The 16,493-nt window shown below is 41.4% G+C and overlaps 1 protein-coding gene across 3 annotated transcripts; it reads left to right on the plus strand.

Moving 5' to 3' along the window:
• Window positions 1-2,547: 2,547 nt before the first annotated feature.
• Window positions 2,548-15,357, plus strand: RB195_004629 (uncharacterized protein; the record flags this gene model as incomplete). Of its 3 annotated transcripts, XM_064182560.1 has the most annotated exons (9): window positions 2,548-2,742; window positions 2,863-3,078; window positions 3,126-3,713; window positions 3,760-4,135; window positions 4,756-4,835; window positions 5,012-5,198; window positions 7,620-7,729; window positions 11,984-12,077; window positions 15,242-15,357. In XM_064182560.1, the coding sequence occupies 9 exons, from the start codon at window positions 2,548-2,550 to the stop codon at window positions 15,355-15,357; spliced, it is 1,962 nt and encodes a 653-aa protein (XP_064033825.1). The 3 variants fall into 3 exon arrangements, with proteins under 3 accessions (XP_064033825.1, XP_064033826.1, XP_064033827.1); XM_064182559.1 differs by lacking the exons at window positions 2,548-2,742; window positions 2,863-3,078 and having other exon boundaries at window positions 3,201-3,715; window positions 3,828-4,135; window positions 4,756-4,922; XM_064182558.1 differs by lacking the exons at window positions 3,760-4,135; window positions 4,756-4,835; window positions 5,012-5,198; ... (1 more) ...; window positions 11,984-12,077; window positions 15,242-15,357 and having other exon boundaries at window positions 2,863-3,174.
• Window positions 15,358-16,493: the final 1,136 nt, after the last annotated feature.

The following is a 16,493-nucleotide window of genomic DNA, read 5'->3' on the forward strand; positions in this document are numbered from 1 at the left end:
AATATTTGGAAAGTAGGGAAGGTTATAACACAACTGGTGGAGGGAAGTTGCAACATAACTATGTACGAAGGAAATGACCCTGACGTGAAACCTGCGTATGGCTTAGAGGTGGTGACACCTGCTTGTTTCCATTTTATTTTTGGAAGTTTTTATTTAAAAACTTATTTCTAATGTGCTGAACGGTTGGCATTTGCATCGAACAGTAACTACTATAAGAAAAATGGAATTTCTATCACATCTCGATACCTCTCGATACGAGTAAAACAAACATCGAGGAGATCTGGGGTTCTACACTACACCCAAGAAGCTAATTCCTATTGTGGGCAATAGTTCTGAAATTTCTGCAATTCATAATTTGATAGCACAGGAAATAAACCATAAGCAACGTAACAAAGTGTCGTTCCAACTTTCGAATGTGACTGCTTTATAATGTCGCCGAGAAAGAGGACTTTGAACCAAATAATAACGTCTTAGCTTGGTGTTAAATTATAGCCCTAATGAATCTCCAGGATGTTCGTACGCTAACGCACGCGACAGGAAACGAAGCCTCATCCGGGTCGACATACAATTATCCCGATCTTCCGAAGAGAAAAACAAAGACAAGAGAACTCAAAAATGAATAATGTCAGCTGAGAAATGAAAACGAAGAGTCCTTTGAAATATCACGTCGTCATAAGATGCCGCATTTGTCGTAATTACACAAGCTGCGGGGCACGTATACGAGTCTGATTGTTTGCTGCTCATGGTGACCTGGGCTTGTAAATGCAATCAGGCTTTTGAGTATATGCTCTGCACACGTACGAACTATGTGATTTGCACAGTTATATGGCGGAAGTTACCCGTATATCGCAAGAAGGTGTGCTGTTGTCCAGAATACTACCAAAGCCGAATCCAAATTGCACAAATACTTAGTCGGAGTGTGGAGTCTTTGGTAACGATTCTTCGTTTCGTTACACTGAGCTGCTGAACAACCTTATCCACCTGAAGGTACTCGGGCAGCTCGGTGTCGATAGTATAGCTGCGATAAGGAAGAGTTGGACCCTCCTCCTCTGGTGAAGGAGTCCAGCTCATTGGGTGCAGCGCAAGTGATGAGGATCCCTTCGTAAACGTCCAAGAGTGAAGAAGCCCTTTTGCCAACCGTCCTAAAGTGAAGGGGGTTCCTTTGCTAAAAGTCCAGAAGTGAAGCGGGTAGGAACACCAGCTCCCACTATCGCATGTATTGACGATAGGCGATTTACTCGAAACACCTAGTCTCGCACAGAGTGGAATAGTGACGAATAGATGGGCTTTGTGCGAACTCTTGCTGTAGATAGAAGTTAGAGAAGGTTAGATAGAACTATAGACGGTCTGCACTGGCGAAGATGACCGCACGAGGGGATATCACCAAACCGCCTATAGATGTAAGTTACACAGGATGCTCCAGCTCTGAATACGTCACTTCCTTCAAGACTGGCTACATGCGATCCGTGTAGTCGGTGTGAATATGAGCCAGAACAACCTGAAATCTGGTGCAACTGTGCGAGCGCCTGCGCTCCAAGCGGTACGGTTGCGACCGAGCCTCACTTTCTGCAATCGGACTACAAGGATGAGCAGGGGCTCCACCTAAACCGCAACCGCAAATCAACGTAGTGTGAGTCACGTACGATCATACTAGCAAAGTATGAAGCGTTGACGAGGAAACGCTAAAGAGATCAATCACTATTTGGAGGATAAAGGATAAAGCGCGTGGCGTTAACCAATCGGTTACGCCATTTGAGAACCCGCATCTTCGCCGAGGTGTGCCGTGGTTGAACGTAGCTCTGCGCAATCTTCTCGATCTTCTGCGAGAGCTTGCACAGAATCAATTCGTTCGTCGCTATTCCATGTCCTGCAAAACCCTACGTCACGCATGAAGTGCCCATCCACTGAGTGTCCTCAGGTCCTTTTTCGCCACCTCAGTCCAGAACTTTTGTCTGCGGCCAAGTGGCCTCTTCCAGCTCGAACCAGACGAACTCCTCAGAACTCGTTGAACAAGGCGATCTGCCGGTCTCCTTAATATATGACCAAAGAAGCGAAGACGATTTACTTTAGGCACTTTCGATGGCCGTGCAAGATGTTGATGTCTTCCACATGTCATCCGCCGGTATACCACATCAATTTCTGCCTGAAGATCTTCATTGTGACATACCCTAAGCCAAAAGTAGCCAAGCAGCTGTCTAAGCAGCTTCCTTTCTGTGCAATCAAGCCTCTCCTTCACCGTCGATTTCGCTGCCCAAGTACCTCATTATATATATTATTTATATTATATATTATGTATACATCTATTGACGTACTATTGTATATTATATATGATGGGGGCCGCGTATACGAGTCTGACTGCTACCTGCACGTGGTGGCCCTGCTTTAACTAAACGCAATCAGGCGTTCGAGTGTACGCATTGGGAACGTACGAGCTATATAACCTGCACTGTTATATGGCGAAAGCTTCCCATACATTGCAAAAAGGTGCTGTCAGTCCAGCACACCGCCAAAGCCCATAGCCTGAAAGGTCAACTGCCTGAAGGGAGCATGGAATCTTTGGCAACAACCATTTGTTTCGTCACGCTGAACTGCCGAACACTATCGAGTGAACTCCAACAAGCCGCTCTATCCAGACTTCTGCGATATCTCTGTGAGCCTTTTGCTGCACTGCAGGAAAAGGCAAGAGAGATCGGCCCGTCATCAGCATCGATAATTACACCATATACTGCGGATGAGAACAAAGTAGGTGGCTGCGCGATAGCTGTGAGGAACGATTACAAGAACCTGGTGGAAGAATTTGGCTCAACGTCGTCTAGATGCGCCTTTTTACGACTGCGGGATGGCGGAGGACGTAAACTCTAGATCGTAAGTGCTCACGCACCTACGGAAACCGCTGAGGACAACAGTAAGGGCGCCTTCTATGATGAACTCAATGCGTTGATGTCTAAAATACCAAGCCAGCAGGTGGTCATTGTCGGAATCGACGCAAATGCGAAGATGGGACTCGAACAGCAATCCGATGTGCTAGGAAAATGGTACTATGCAGCGGAGCGTACGTCGGACAACGGTGACCGTCTGGTCGACTTGTGCGAACGACGGGCCTCATCATCGCTTCCACGTTTAAGAGGAATCATCGACGCTATCAGCTCACGTGGCAGGGGTCAACCCTTTTAACGCCTGACGAGCAGCGCAAGCGGAAGATGAGGACTCTTAAACTTCAGCTCGACTACGTTCTGGCGAGGAACATTCCTCAGTCAGATATCCGAAAATCTAGAGCTGTTTGGGACGTCGCGTTCGACTCTGACCACCGTCCAGTTCTTCTCAGCTTCATGATACGGTTCCACAAGAGAAACCGAGGAGTTCCTCTTCAACCGGAAATCGACATGGCAGGTCTGAAAGACGATGAATGCAGAAGAAAATTCCGCCAACGTGTGTCTATTCATGTTGGAGTACGGACCAGGAAGAAGCTTAGCGACGCGGATTCCTTCACAAAGTGCATCCAGGACGCTGCAAGGGAAACGCTCCCGGTTCTATTGCCGCGGAAGAAGTTTGTCTTTGCATCTGCGGAAACAAAATCCACATACAATTCTGTATGTGTCGCGCGCAGCGGTGGTGACTTCAACCAGGAAAAGCGTCTTAGAAGGAAGGTGCGTCGTCAACTGCAACAAGACCGCGATAACGAGTGGACGTCAAGAGCGATGGAGTTTGAGAAGGTGTGGGAGGACAGAAGCCCGCGGAAAGTCCTTGACTGACCCCGAGTACGCCGACGATCCGCCATCGAAAGTGGCTAAAGTAAATCGTCTTCGCTTCTTTGGTCATATATTAAGGAGACCGGCAGATCGCCTTGTTCAACGAGTTCTGAAGAGTTCGTCTGGTTCGAACTGGAAGAAGCCACCTGGCCGAAAACGGAAGTTCTGGACTGAGGCGGTGAAAGAGGACCCGAGGACACTCGGCGTGGATAGGCAGTACAGGCGAGACGTAAGGTTTCGTAGAATATGGAATAGCGACGAATGGATTGATTCTGTGCAAGCTCTCGCAGAAGATCGAGAAGGTTGGGCAGAGCTGTGTTCAAGGACGGCACACCTCGGCGAAGATGCGGGTAATCGCGTCAGGCGACGACCGCCGGTTAAGTCAAGTAAGTCATATATGATGTGGGTACTACTTGTAAATATTTGCCCAAATGGTACCCCGTTATGTATGTTATATAATAGTACCTCATTGCATATATAATGAGGTACAATTTGCAAATAGTACCCCATTATATGTAATGAGGTACTATTCTATATATCATGTATAATAGGTTACTATTTGTAGCATATACATACACCTATATGCATATATATATATATATATATATATATATATATATATATATATAATATATCTTCGCAAATAGTACCCCATTTCTTTTCTTATTCGTATTTTTATGTTGCAAATTACTGGTTACGAGAACGTAGCGTAGAATGTAGCGAACAAATAAATAAGTGGACAAATGCAAGATACTATGAATTTCTGCGTACCGTAGTAATGGATCTTAACTTGTAGGTGAGTGAAAAACCTTAGTTTTTTTTTTGTGGAGGAATCGTTGGCTGAGTGATTACTGTGGATGCAGAAGGTTTCAATTGATGACTGAGAATACCGTGATTAGCTATTGTAGGGCCAAAACGACACGAAACCCGTTGCAGCTGCGTAAGCGGATGCGCTCGAAGCTGCGCGATGGAGTGTAGCGGTTAGGATCGTGGTGGGCTACTGCAGGGCTACTGCAGGCTATCGCTGCAGTTTGCGATGGTCCCACCTCGGTCCCTGTAACTGTTGCCTCCACCGTGCCGTTTCAAGTGCGTACGCAAATGAACCGCAACTATACTCGTGGTTCATTTCGTTTTAACCCAACTATACCGCACATGTTATTCCAGCTGTGCCAAGTGCGTCATAAATTCTGAATCGCCAACTCGATGGTAAATTCCATTCTTCAAAAAACATACGTATTGAAATGTCATTATCAGCATTCCAGACGCGCTCCGCTTCCCTAAAACACTTCGATAAGAAGGCATGTATGGACGAATTGGTAATCACTAAGTTGTTCGAATGGGCGGAGCCGCATCAGCTTCACACTGATACGCAACATACCAAGCGGACACATACAGCAATCGCCCCCATGCGTGCCCTTATTATTGCCGTATCCATCGGACTCATTTTCGGTGAGATTTAATTGGATTCTTCTTTGGAAACATATAACATAGCCTCGAAACATCCAGACTTTATTCTTCGTTCAGCTCGTGTCGAAGATAGACCACATCACATAACAGATTATAGGATAAAGATTACATTACGTTGCAGATTAGAGGGTCTCCATACTTTTGGTACTTTTAAGGGCGATGTGTGGATTGTATAGAACTCTCATTTATAATCTCATCTATTATCAAAAACAATGTTTTAAATATGAAACGACTATTGTTGGTGTCTTTCTGTACGGTACATCACTGGAACTATGAACTCCTCATATAAGTAAATAATGAAAAGTGATGAATAATAGTGAATGAATGAATGTAATAGTAATTGTCGTAGTTGATGCTCGTATTTGAAGCCGGCGTACTATTTTTTTCTAGAAAATTTATTCAATCAAATGCCGCAATTCAACCCCGATCATTCTTCTGCTAATGGAATAGCTCAGATCGAAAAGCCAATCTATGTTTACAGCAATTTATTGTCTTGATCTCAGTTCTTTCTTCACTATTCATCCAGAAGTCACATGCATTCATGGAATTTTACCTAACCGGAACTCTGAATCATCCTACCAAACGATGAGATCAAGGTTTTCATATGTGGATTGATTATGTCCAAGAATTCCCTACTCTTACGCTAATTATGGGTGATTTTTATCGGAGCGTTAGCTGGAATAAGACATGCTTAACAATCATGGGTCTCCGTTTTACTTAGTACGGCAATGGTGCGACATTGTGATATCCGTAAAAATGGATGTTGTTCTGTTTTTATTCATAGATTTGTTTCTTCGTTCCAAAAATTTCGCTGCTTCTTATGGTTTCGTTCGATTTCAATAGATCATATGCAACAAGTGTTTGCTACTGAGAAAACCTACAGTAACCCGTCATAGGTGTCAGGAACTTGTCAGATGTTTTCCTTTTTCAATTTTCCTTGCCTTTTTTTTGGCTCTTCTACAAAACACGACATTCTTTTCAATCTAAGAAATCAAAGCGTACGTGAAGGAAATACCAGTGGTATAGTGGTTTGTAAGAGTGGCTTAGGAATTTTGATCTACAATAAGGGACCTATAGTAACTGTCTCCAAAGATTAATTGAGAAGCAAAAAAAAAACAAAACAAAGGAGAAACCTATCCAAGACACTTTCACTCACTTGCTAGAGCCAAAGGAATAGGATATGGTAGATCAATCAAACATAAACTGAATACTAACCTGGAATAAGTTATTTTTGGAGCTGATTTTTTCGCCAAACTTCTCTGAAAAACATGATATTTTGATTTTCATGCTGGAAGCAGGAATAAAGAGGGAAAACAAACTACTTTCCTTCTTTTCTCAAAGGCAACGTGTTTATGAAATGGACGATGCTGTGATCGGTCCGCGAATAGAGGAGGTAGGAGGGTACTTCACTAGTATCCCTAGAGCGAGTATGAACGTGAATACGCTCATCTCGCCTTTAATAATCCAGAATAAGACTTGTAAAACAACCAAAACTTTGGTCCTGTCTCCCCAACGATGCAGCTTATTACGGACGATAGAACGTGGACAATCCGTAGTGCGTCCACAATAAAGCATGGGAGAGACTTATTTTCGTACAAGGCTATTTCACAAACACTTTTAGCTAGATTACCAGGGGAATTGAAGATGTTCATAGAGGCTCTATTCATTCGTGCTCTACATCTTCTATAACAAAAGGGATCAGGATATTGCTTCTGCATTAAAAAAAAAAAAAGAAAAAAAAACAAAGAGAAAATCGAGAATGCTATCAAGTTCGTGTTTTTGTTATCACTCCAATCGGCTGACACAACCACAATTGATCGTAGATCAAGGCGGCGCCATTAGCACGAATCCATAGAATGAGTAACGACAAAATCAGGAACTCTGTGGAATCTTTTTTGGCGCAAGGATCCGAATTACAATGCGTCCGTGTCGCTTCTGTGCTCTAAACATATAACAAAGTGGTGTAACTACAGTATCTATTTCCCTATCTGCGGTCTTGTCACGCAAAAACCATCACATCCTTTTTTAAATTTTTTTAGTTTTTAAATTTAAAATGGGAGGGAGAGACGAAGCATGCCCTAGGATCAGTATTATGCGCGAAATATAATAGTTTCCGGCTAAACCTGCAAACTAGCCAGAATGGTCCCATACAGATTACTACCATTCACTGTTATCTATTAAATGCCACCGTTATCTTCATCCAACAAGATATTTTCATTGTTTTGTCGTTGTAGAATGAAGAACGATGTTATTCGAGTAACTCAACGTAGATTTCTTTAGATTTTTAAATTCTTGAGCACCTTTCTAGATATTTCTTCCTAGATTTCTAGACGAACCAATTCGGGGATATCACTACAGTGATTAACTTTAGGTCCAACATTAAATAGTTGTGCATAATTACAGCTGCTCCGATCCAGGATGCTGACAGTGTTCAAGAGAAGCTAAAAGCTCTTCAGGAACAATTGAATACACTTCAGAAGCAGTTGGTCGTACCTGCATCGTCGCAGAATGAGGTACGTTCACAGGTTTTAATGCTTCCATCGGTGCCGTTATCCTTTTAACTGTTTTCCATCAATGTTTGCACTCTACTGAATTCTGAAAAGATAACAAGTCGATGGTGATTAGATCCAAATTCCTTGTTTACGACGAAATGACGAACAATGGGGATGTGGATTCGTTAAGTGTTTGCAGAAGAAAACGGAGGGAACTGCGTCGCTTACACAATCCAAGAAATTTTTTCCTCGGAAACCAATGCTACACACGTACTTTTGGGAGTGACAACATCATTGTTGGTTCCTACGTCCTTGAAATGACGTCATTCTTTTCCTTGTGCTGAACGAGATCTTGTCAGATCCAATATGCAATGGGATTTTCCCAGTTGGATAGACGTGCTCTGGCGGAAAAGCACGCCTTTATTAGATACATTACTATTCAGTCAAAATTTTGTCCGCGAACAAACGCAGCACGCAGAGGAAATACGTCTGCACTCATTTTAGCGCTGGAAATGTTTCTGCAGCAAACCGCTAGGTCCTGCAGCGAAGTCCCGTTGCGCCAAGTTTGCGTCAGCAGAATAACGAAGGGATATTTTGTAGCGCGATTGGAAAAACAAGTTACCGATGGTTTCGTTTCCATCTTATCTATCATTCTAAAGACAAATATATTTGTATATGGGCTCTGGTACTGGATGAAGTTGAGAATACGTAACTACTTATTAATTGGCCATATGGTCCGTAATTGCGGAATACAATCTGTTTTAATGAGCTGTGCGCCGGTTGCCGACGTAACCGTTCAGCATCTGGTGCTGGTGAGGTGTAGGAATGAAGGATATTTTCACTGGGTGCTGTACGTGGTGTTAAGGTAACTGCGTAGGGTATCGGTAGAGTATCGGAGTAACTAATCTTCAGCGCTATGAATGGGCTTCCTGGATCGATCTTTGCCGGATTACCGTTTTTCAGTTGATCCGTACAATTTAAGTGTATTTCGAATCACTGCAATGCGAATATAATGCAGCGGGTCGCTGTAATTTGCGAAAGGTTGGGAGCAGAGTCGCATCGAACGCAACTGCTTACACCATATTGCACCATTGACCACCGAATTTTTTTTGCGACGTTACACTTTATCTATACTTTATAATAATAACAATAGAAATTATGTTTGCAAATTGGAAAATGCACCAAAATCAGCAATATCGTTGTTGGATACGCACAATCGTCTATTCGTGTGCCGGATGCAGGGTGCTTACGCATGCGCAAACACACTGGCAATAAATCCCAGACGGTCATTTTTCAAATGGTATCGGATACGAGGAAAAAAAATCCTCTCGATTCCTATTCGAATCACGCAATCGTTTCCTGTATCAAAATAGTGAGTGTCATTAATTTTGCAAGCGAGAACACGCGAACGGCAACAAAACGGAATTGAAAATTGAACCTGACGAATCGGCAAGCCACAAGATGAGGGTCTCACATAAACCGAAATCGCGAATGCGAAATCTTACAGTATGCCTGCACTGAGGAATTATCTACAGATGCATAAGTTGCTTTCGGATAGGGAAGCGATGCTAAGTGCAATAGGGTTCTTTCAACGTTCTATCCCTCTTAGAAGAATAAACATATCTTCAAAGGTGATGTCGGAAAAGAATTAGCTCGTACCAAACCCGTATCCAACACACCCGTCTTTAGTAGGACAAATACGACGAGCACGAAATCACTAGTGATTTCTTTTTTCACTCCAATAGTATGCGGTTATTTTGCTGGCGCAAACTCGGCGCAACAACACTTCGCTGCGGGACCCAGCCGTTCGTTACACAAAAGTTCCCAGCGCTGAAACGAGTGGAGACGTATTTCCGCTGCGTGATGCCGTTTATCGGTGGACAATGTTTTTATTGGATAGCAATTTATCCAACCAGTGGAAATTTTCCCGCTAGAGCGTGTTTATCCAACTGAAAAGTTACCATTGGATACGTGTTCAGGATCCTTTCTGGTGCACACTTCAGTCAAAATCGCCGTAGTGTGTTCGTATGTGATTCCAACGGACCTACAGTACATTTTTATGTGGCGTGACCCTCGCCGTACTCCAATTTCGAGCTGTGCCAGGCAATGCGCGAACGGTTGGTTGCAAATTCGCGAACAATAATGCGCCGCTTCGAACACAAGTGCTTACGCGATTTTGCACCATACATAGGAAATATTTTGACCGTAGTCTGCAAATATTAGAGTTGTTTATGTCAAATATTCGTTTCAACCCGATTCTATATTAAAGCTATGGATAAAGTCCGCGCTTTCTACAATATTAAAGATAGAAAATTCGCATTCACAATTTCTTTTAGTAGTTTTTGAGAAGGGATAACTACAGTACGTTTGTAGTATTTCATCATCCTAACAAGCAACTTTTGATCCCCTAGCTATTCTCATAACGATATTTTACATTGACGTCAACAAATATTAATGTTCCCGGTTCCCTTTGTGTCACCTCTCTATCGTAGGGGTTTAATTTTCTGAATCTTTGCGTCTTATCAGTTATTTCCGTCATGCTTATCGAATTGATGACTAGCTAGGAATTCCACCATAACGTCTGCCTATTCGGTTTAAGGGGAACTTTTGCAAAAAATGAAGCAGAACAGAATTCTTCGCATAATTCTGTCACCTAGTGTTCATCGCATTTTTGTTTGGATTTCTTTGTCAATTTCCAGAATTGTGTTTGGTAATTGATAAGATATAGAGGACTGTCATTCTTCAAAATGTTGAAGATAAACCCTAAAGGGAAAAAAAAACCAGAAAACGACATAGAACTTTGACTTTATGCCGTTAGCTCAAGATACAGGGTTATCTTAACAGGAAACAGGGACGTAGACGTGTTGAGTGCCGTCGAATTTATTGGAAACTAGTGTTTTGGATCATAATTAAATTACTGTAGAACTGTTAGGATCCTTGGAATGAATACATTCTTGTGGATGAGGGAAATGATGTTTTATTTCCGAGCAGTCCTGTTTCTCTTGGAAATAACTATCGTTCAACACTAGTTTTTATTACTTTTTTTATCCTTCAAACTGTATTTTTCGTTAGTCAGCATGATATTTTCGAGTTCATTTTTTTTCGTTCTAATCAATAAGCTGAGAAAGTTCATTCCATTGAATATTACCAAGTATTTTATTTCATTTAGTTGTCCAGCCCACTGAATTTTTCCCCTATAATTTGTAGATGAGTGGCTAAGCCACGGTTTCAAAACACCTCCCAAATTCTTCGTAGCTAGAGTTCATCGCGTGATTCTGCTGAGGCAGCAAAATTGCCTGTTCCTATCAGACTTTAGTTGAGAAACAAAGTCGTGTGCTTAATCTGGAAAGTTCGAATTTCGCATCGAAAACACATGTACTATTCACTTGTGAAGGAACGAATGGGGTATAGAGTGGAAAATATAAGGGAAAGACGGTGTGCAGCTTAGGGAACACTCAATTCTGATGTGATATCGTCGTAAAAGGGGTTTCGGAAAGGAGACATCTGAGAAGTAGAAGAGAAGTGTAGATTATGTAAATGAGCGTGGCTCTGCTCATTTTTTCCTAATCGTCGTAAGAAATTGTATGGAAGACGCCGTTCTCTCTTACGAAATCAGCTGCAACGCGCCACTTTTGTGAACGCGCCGCTTTTACGAGCGAGCGTTCGATGATTAATGAGGTCTCCTCACCAGCATAGTTAAGTAAAACAAATGAATAGGTTGCCGAAAGGCATACAGTAGTGCTCGTTCCAACGTAAATCGTAGGAACTAAAGCGGTTCCCACGCCGTTTTTAAGATGATTAGGAGGATTTGTGCGGGTTCACTCACTTCCGTAACCTACAACCAGCTCTACGTTTCACACTGCTACCAGGGTATAGTCCACCTCGTTGACCGCGATACGTCTCCGAAAAAGACAAGGCAGAGGAAGAGAGATTAGAACGCGCATGTCTGTCAAGCAGAGAAAAGCGTACGTTGCGGCAGATGCGTCGCGGTTGTCATCGGCTGATCGGGGACATTCGGCAACGATTGCGAAATACTTTATGAAAATTGCAAGAGTTTAAATACTACTCGTTAAGAGATACGGGTGATACTAAGAAAAAAAACCACACGAAGATTAGTTGATGGGACCTTGTTCTTGATTGTTTTGATGCGCCATGCGTTAACCGAGTGCGTTTTAAATTCTGCATTTATTTCGATTAGGTGATATTAGAACCGGATAAAGACGTTCGATATACAGCTAGAATTGATTTAGGATTCTATGAAACTGCTTATTCTAGGATGCACGAAAGTTCTTATTTAACGACTGGCAACCACAGAAAAGGATGGTAGCATGGCAGCCGATGAAACGAAATCTGGATGAACGTCAGCCACGTAAGTTAGCGGTATCGCTTCAATTTCGTTGATTTGTTCGTTATTTTCTTACGAACATAAGACATCCAAATAGGGATCGTCTCAATTTGGGAAATTTGACTAAGAGATTAGTTCGCACGGGATTTATGGATGACAAAAGATTGATGATGACACGATTTATTTCTTACTGCGCTTCTCTAATAGAATTGCAAATGTGATCGAATGATTGAAGAATGTTGTCGTCTAAAAATTCTCGGAAGAACTTGATCAATCGAAGGGAAAACACTTTATTAGAACTGTTTTTTCTTGGTGGTTAAATCGAATAACAAGTATTTCCCAAAGTTAACTTCGTATAGAATGGTTTAGCCTGGAACTTCGTTTTATTATTATGAATTTTTGGAAAATCTTGCTATTGCAGTTGAAACAAACAAACAAACTCTGTGGAACTCTAAATTTTTATGTTTTGAGTGAATTTGGAAAATGATTCTATGATAATAAAGGAAAAAGGATTTCCTCCTATGTGTCTATCGTTTCTTACAAAAGAACGAATCTTTCATCCATAAAAAGAACTATTTCTTCTTCCATAAGAAGAACATAGAGCGGGTGTAGCGCAGTCGGTTAGAGGTTCCGCTGCCTGCACGTTCGATCGGAGGTTCGAATCCGCCCCAGTGCTCACCAAGCCTTTCATCCCTCCGGAGTCGATAAATTGGTACCAGACTTGTCTGGGAGTATAAAAACCTTGACTTGACACATTGGCTAGCCCCTGTAAGTCATTGTATAGGCCAGTTACGCGTTCGTAAACCCCAAACGATTGCGAATTGAAATGAACGTGGTGGCGCATCCCAAGCGGATTGATTAACGCCAGACACACTTTACACACTTTAAGAAGAACCATTATTCCTTTATTCACTAGTATTACAGTTAGACTTAAAAATGTTATCGCTTATTTTCGATTCGCGTAGAAATTTCTGACTTATCCTCTTGTTTTAACTTCTTCTACACCGAACTTAAGACTAAAAGTGAGGAAACCTCTATGAATGTTAATCAGCGTTTCTAAATCGTTAGACTTTTTATAAGTGACATTTAGGGGTTGTCCCGAGTAATTCTCGAGAAAACTCCCCCGCTAGCTACGCAAACACATTCTCTCAGATCCGGCTGTCTAAGAAAATCAATACCTGAACTGCCTAGCATTCCATAGCGTTATCTTGGAAATTTGTGCTATCACAGTTGTTTGTCTAAGCCGAAAACTCAAATGTCACCATCAAATCGAGCGAAATAAAATACATCACTCCTAATAGTCATTTTAAGTAGCTAGAAATCCTAATAAGACTATGGATTTCAGGCTACATCTTGATATAGAGGATTCAGGTAGTGTGTTTCTTATTGTGAAAGAATCATCTTTTAATTCTTTTAAACCGTTGCATGCGTAACTGCTTAGAAAAGCTTTATTTTGTTGGAATTCTGCGCAAAGACATGTTTTTCGTTCTTTCTTTTTGTTTTGTTTATGTAGCACGTTTTGTGCTTCTTGCTAAGTTCCTTAAATGCAGTGGAAATTTTCCGGATTTAGGCTTATCTGTAATAGTTAAGATCCGGAACGTAGCCTCCAAGTGTAGGCTCGATGAAATATCCTTCCCGGTCTGGATTTAGCATAATTCAGGTGCATGTGGCGGTCGGACGAAGCATCTCCTTACATTCGTGCGGGCGATGAAATTCGCGCGCTTTCCTTTTAGTAACCGTACGGATGTGTAGCGTTGCTTTCTCGGATAAATTGAGCAGTTGTTGCTTGGTGTAATCATTTAATTTCTAGATTTCCAAAGGGTGTTTCGCGTTTTTGTTTTGATTTTTACAAAGTATATGTATCCTGAATCCCATAAATTGCTGGATACAATCCAGATTTCTTCGAACACTTCCTTTAAAACAGCGTTCGTTCTTGATTGAATGCAATAGGTTGAGTTGTAAATAACTCCGGCCCAAGTACATTGTATCTATCCATATTGTTTACGCATACAATGGGTTACATAAACATATGATTTTTTTTAATCGCTACGCGGGCGAAATTTCGGTTAGTCTTAAGGCAACAGTCTAATGTTGTACGGGTTACGTTTAATTTCTTTTCGTACACCTTGAAAATGGAGAATCAAAAAGTACAGTATCAAAAAGTATTTGATGCTTTTAGAACCTACGCAAGGTAATAGCGCTACTCGGCCACGACTCAAAAAATATGCATTGTGCATGGTGAAAGAGTGATAACCGTGCCGGCGGTTAGAAATCAGTGCATCAAATTTCGTTCTGGAGATGTGAAATTGAAAGACAAATCAAGGGGGGGGGGGGGCTTCTGATTTCGATGACGACATTTTGAAGTCAATATTGGAACCAAACGTTCACGTAAAACAATGACAGAGTTAGCAGAGAAGCTCACTAAGTCACAGTCCCAAATGATCATCATCACAATAAATGTATGAAAATAAAACAGAATTTACTTATAGCTCCACCTAATACATATATCCCAAACCTCATGTATTGCTGAACAGAATCGAGAATTCTCTGAACGTTGTCTTTAAAGGCAGCATAACACGAGTTTGACGTGGTGAGAGAATCCACGGGAAAAGGTAGAGATTGCAAGATTGTAGATTGCAAGATCAGGAGTGGTTCCGCTCACCTCTCCCTAATCGTCCTAAAAAAAACGGCGTGAGAACCGCTTAAGTTCCTACGAGGAACGTTGAAACGGCACTTTACGTACACGTTCTGGTTCCCTCAGCAACCTATTCAAAGATTTCGCTTGAATAGACGGTCGAGGAGGACTCATTGACTTTCGACTGACGATTCTCAGTTGCAACGCGTCACTGCTGTACACGCGCCGCACCTGGGTGCGGCGCGTGTACAGCAGTGGCGCGTTGCAACTGAAGTCGTGGAAAACGGAGTCTTTGACGTTGTTTTTTTTCACAACGATTAGGGAAATATGAGCGGAACCATCCGTGATCCCGCAATTTAAGACCCCACATAGAGTTTGTCGATCGAAAATCCATATCACGTCGGATTCGTATGCTGATGCCTTTATATCAGTTCCCGATTGAATGTACTTGAGTGTTGTTGTTCGTAAATGTAAACAACGTTAAGTTGCAACCCGTTATTTTATGTACAAAATATTGACTGGTGTTAGTAGTATAAGAATTTCACTTATTTAGTTCTACACGCCATCGAAGCTCGTTTATCCGAAGTCCTTCGAGCCGGTGAACGTCTGGGTGTTTCGCCTGAGGAAGTGCTTCAGGATTTGCGCTACCGTAATCAATTCAAGAAATAATCACTACTACAAATTGCTGATATTTTCTGGACAACAGTTATTCCCTTTGTGATATTCACTTAAGCCGGTTTTCTAGAATAAAAATCCGTTTTTTTTTTAAATCAATGGCTGTGACGTAGTGTTGTCGTAAAGTAACATGCATAACTACAATTTTCAGTATTTTGTGAGTAAATAAAGTGTTAGTAACATAGATTTTGTTTTTCTTCAGCTAATTATGGCAGAGAATTGATGATGTTTCATCTAATTAATGTGAAGTAATTAGTTATAATAATTAATTCAACTACTTTTTGTTGACCAAGGTCGGAGTATCTCCCCGCTTTCAACTAATTAGTTAAACTCATTTTATAGTTTTGCTGCGTTGCGCTATACGTTTCGATAAACTACACGACGACGAAGTAGCGCAGATTGAGAAGCGCAATTGAAGAGCGAAAAACGACGCGAAGGAGTGCATACCTTCTGCGCGCTGCAAGTCGTCGCTCATTTGTTTGAAAAAAAATTATGAAAAGGACCTCTAGGAGAGTGCGCACACAAGGAAAACAGAACGGTTATTTATTTTATTTTTATTAAGTTATTTCAGTTAGTTGTTTCATACTTTCGTTATTTTTCCTTTTCGTGAATTATTTCATACTTTCGAATTACTTTACTGTTTCACTTTTGAATTATGTGTAAATGTTTTGTATTGAAAGAATTATAAATATACATCGGTTTAAACATGGGTTCAGGAGTATATTCATCAGAACGAAGAAGCAATGGACGATTTGGTTGCGTACAGTACTACATTACGCTGCTACAGTAATTTGTTCTGGAGAAACCGATAGCAAGAGCCTACGCGACTTCTTTTGAATAGTTGAGCGACGGATTCAGGTCATATACAGTAGAATTTGATCGTAAACAATTAGTTATTCTCCTGTATGTATTTAGACATTGGATGGAGGATTTTATTGGTTAGAGCTTCTGTCGGATCATGTGACAACAGGAATATGGTATCAATAACTTTCAGAATAAAGCATCAAATTTAATGACTTTTCAGCCATACAAAAATATCCTGGGGATGAGTGTCAACAGAAACAGTAATATCGACACGATTTGTAAGCAATGATTTTGTTATATACAGAGAAATAAATAGTTAGGTACAT

The sequence above is a fragment of the Necator americanus genome, chromosome I (genome assembly GCF_031761385.1).
Source record: "Necator americanus strain Aroian chromosome I, whole genome shotgun sequence".
Classification (NCBI taxonomy): domain Eukaryota; kingdom Metazoa; phylum Nematoda; class Chromadorea; order Rhabditida; family Ancylostomatidae; genus Necator; species Necator americanus.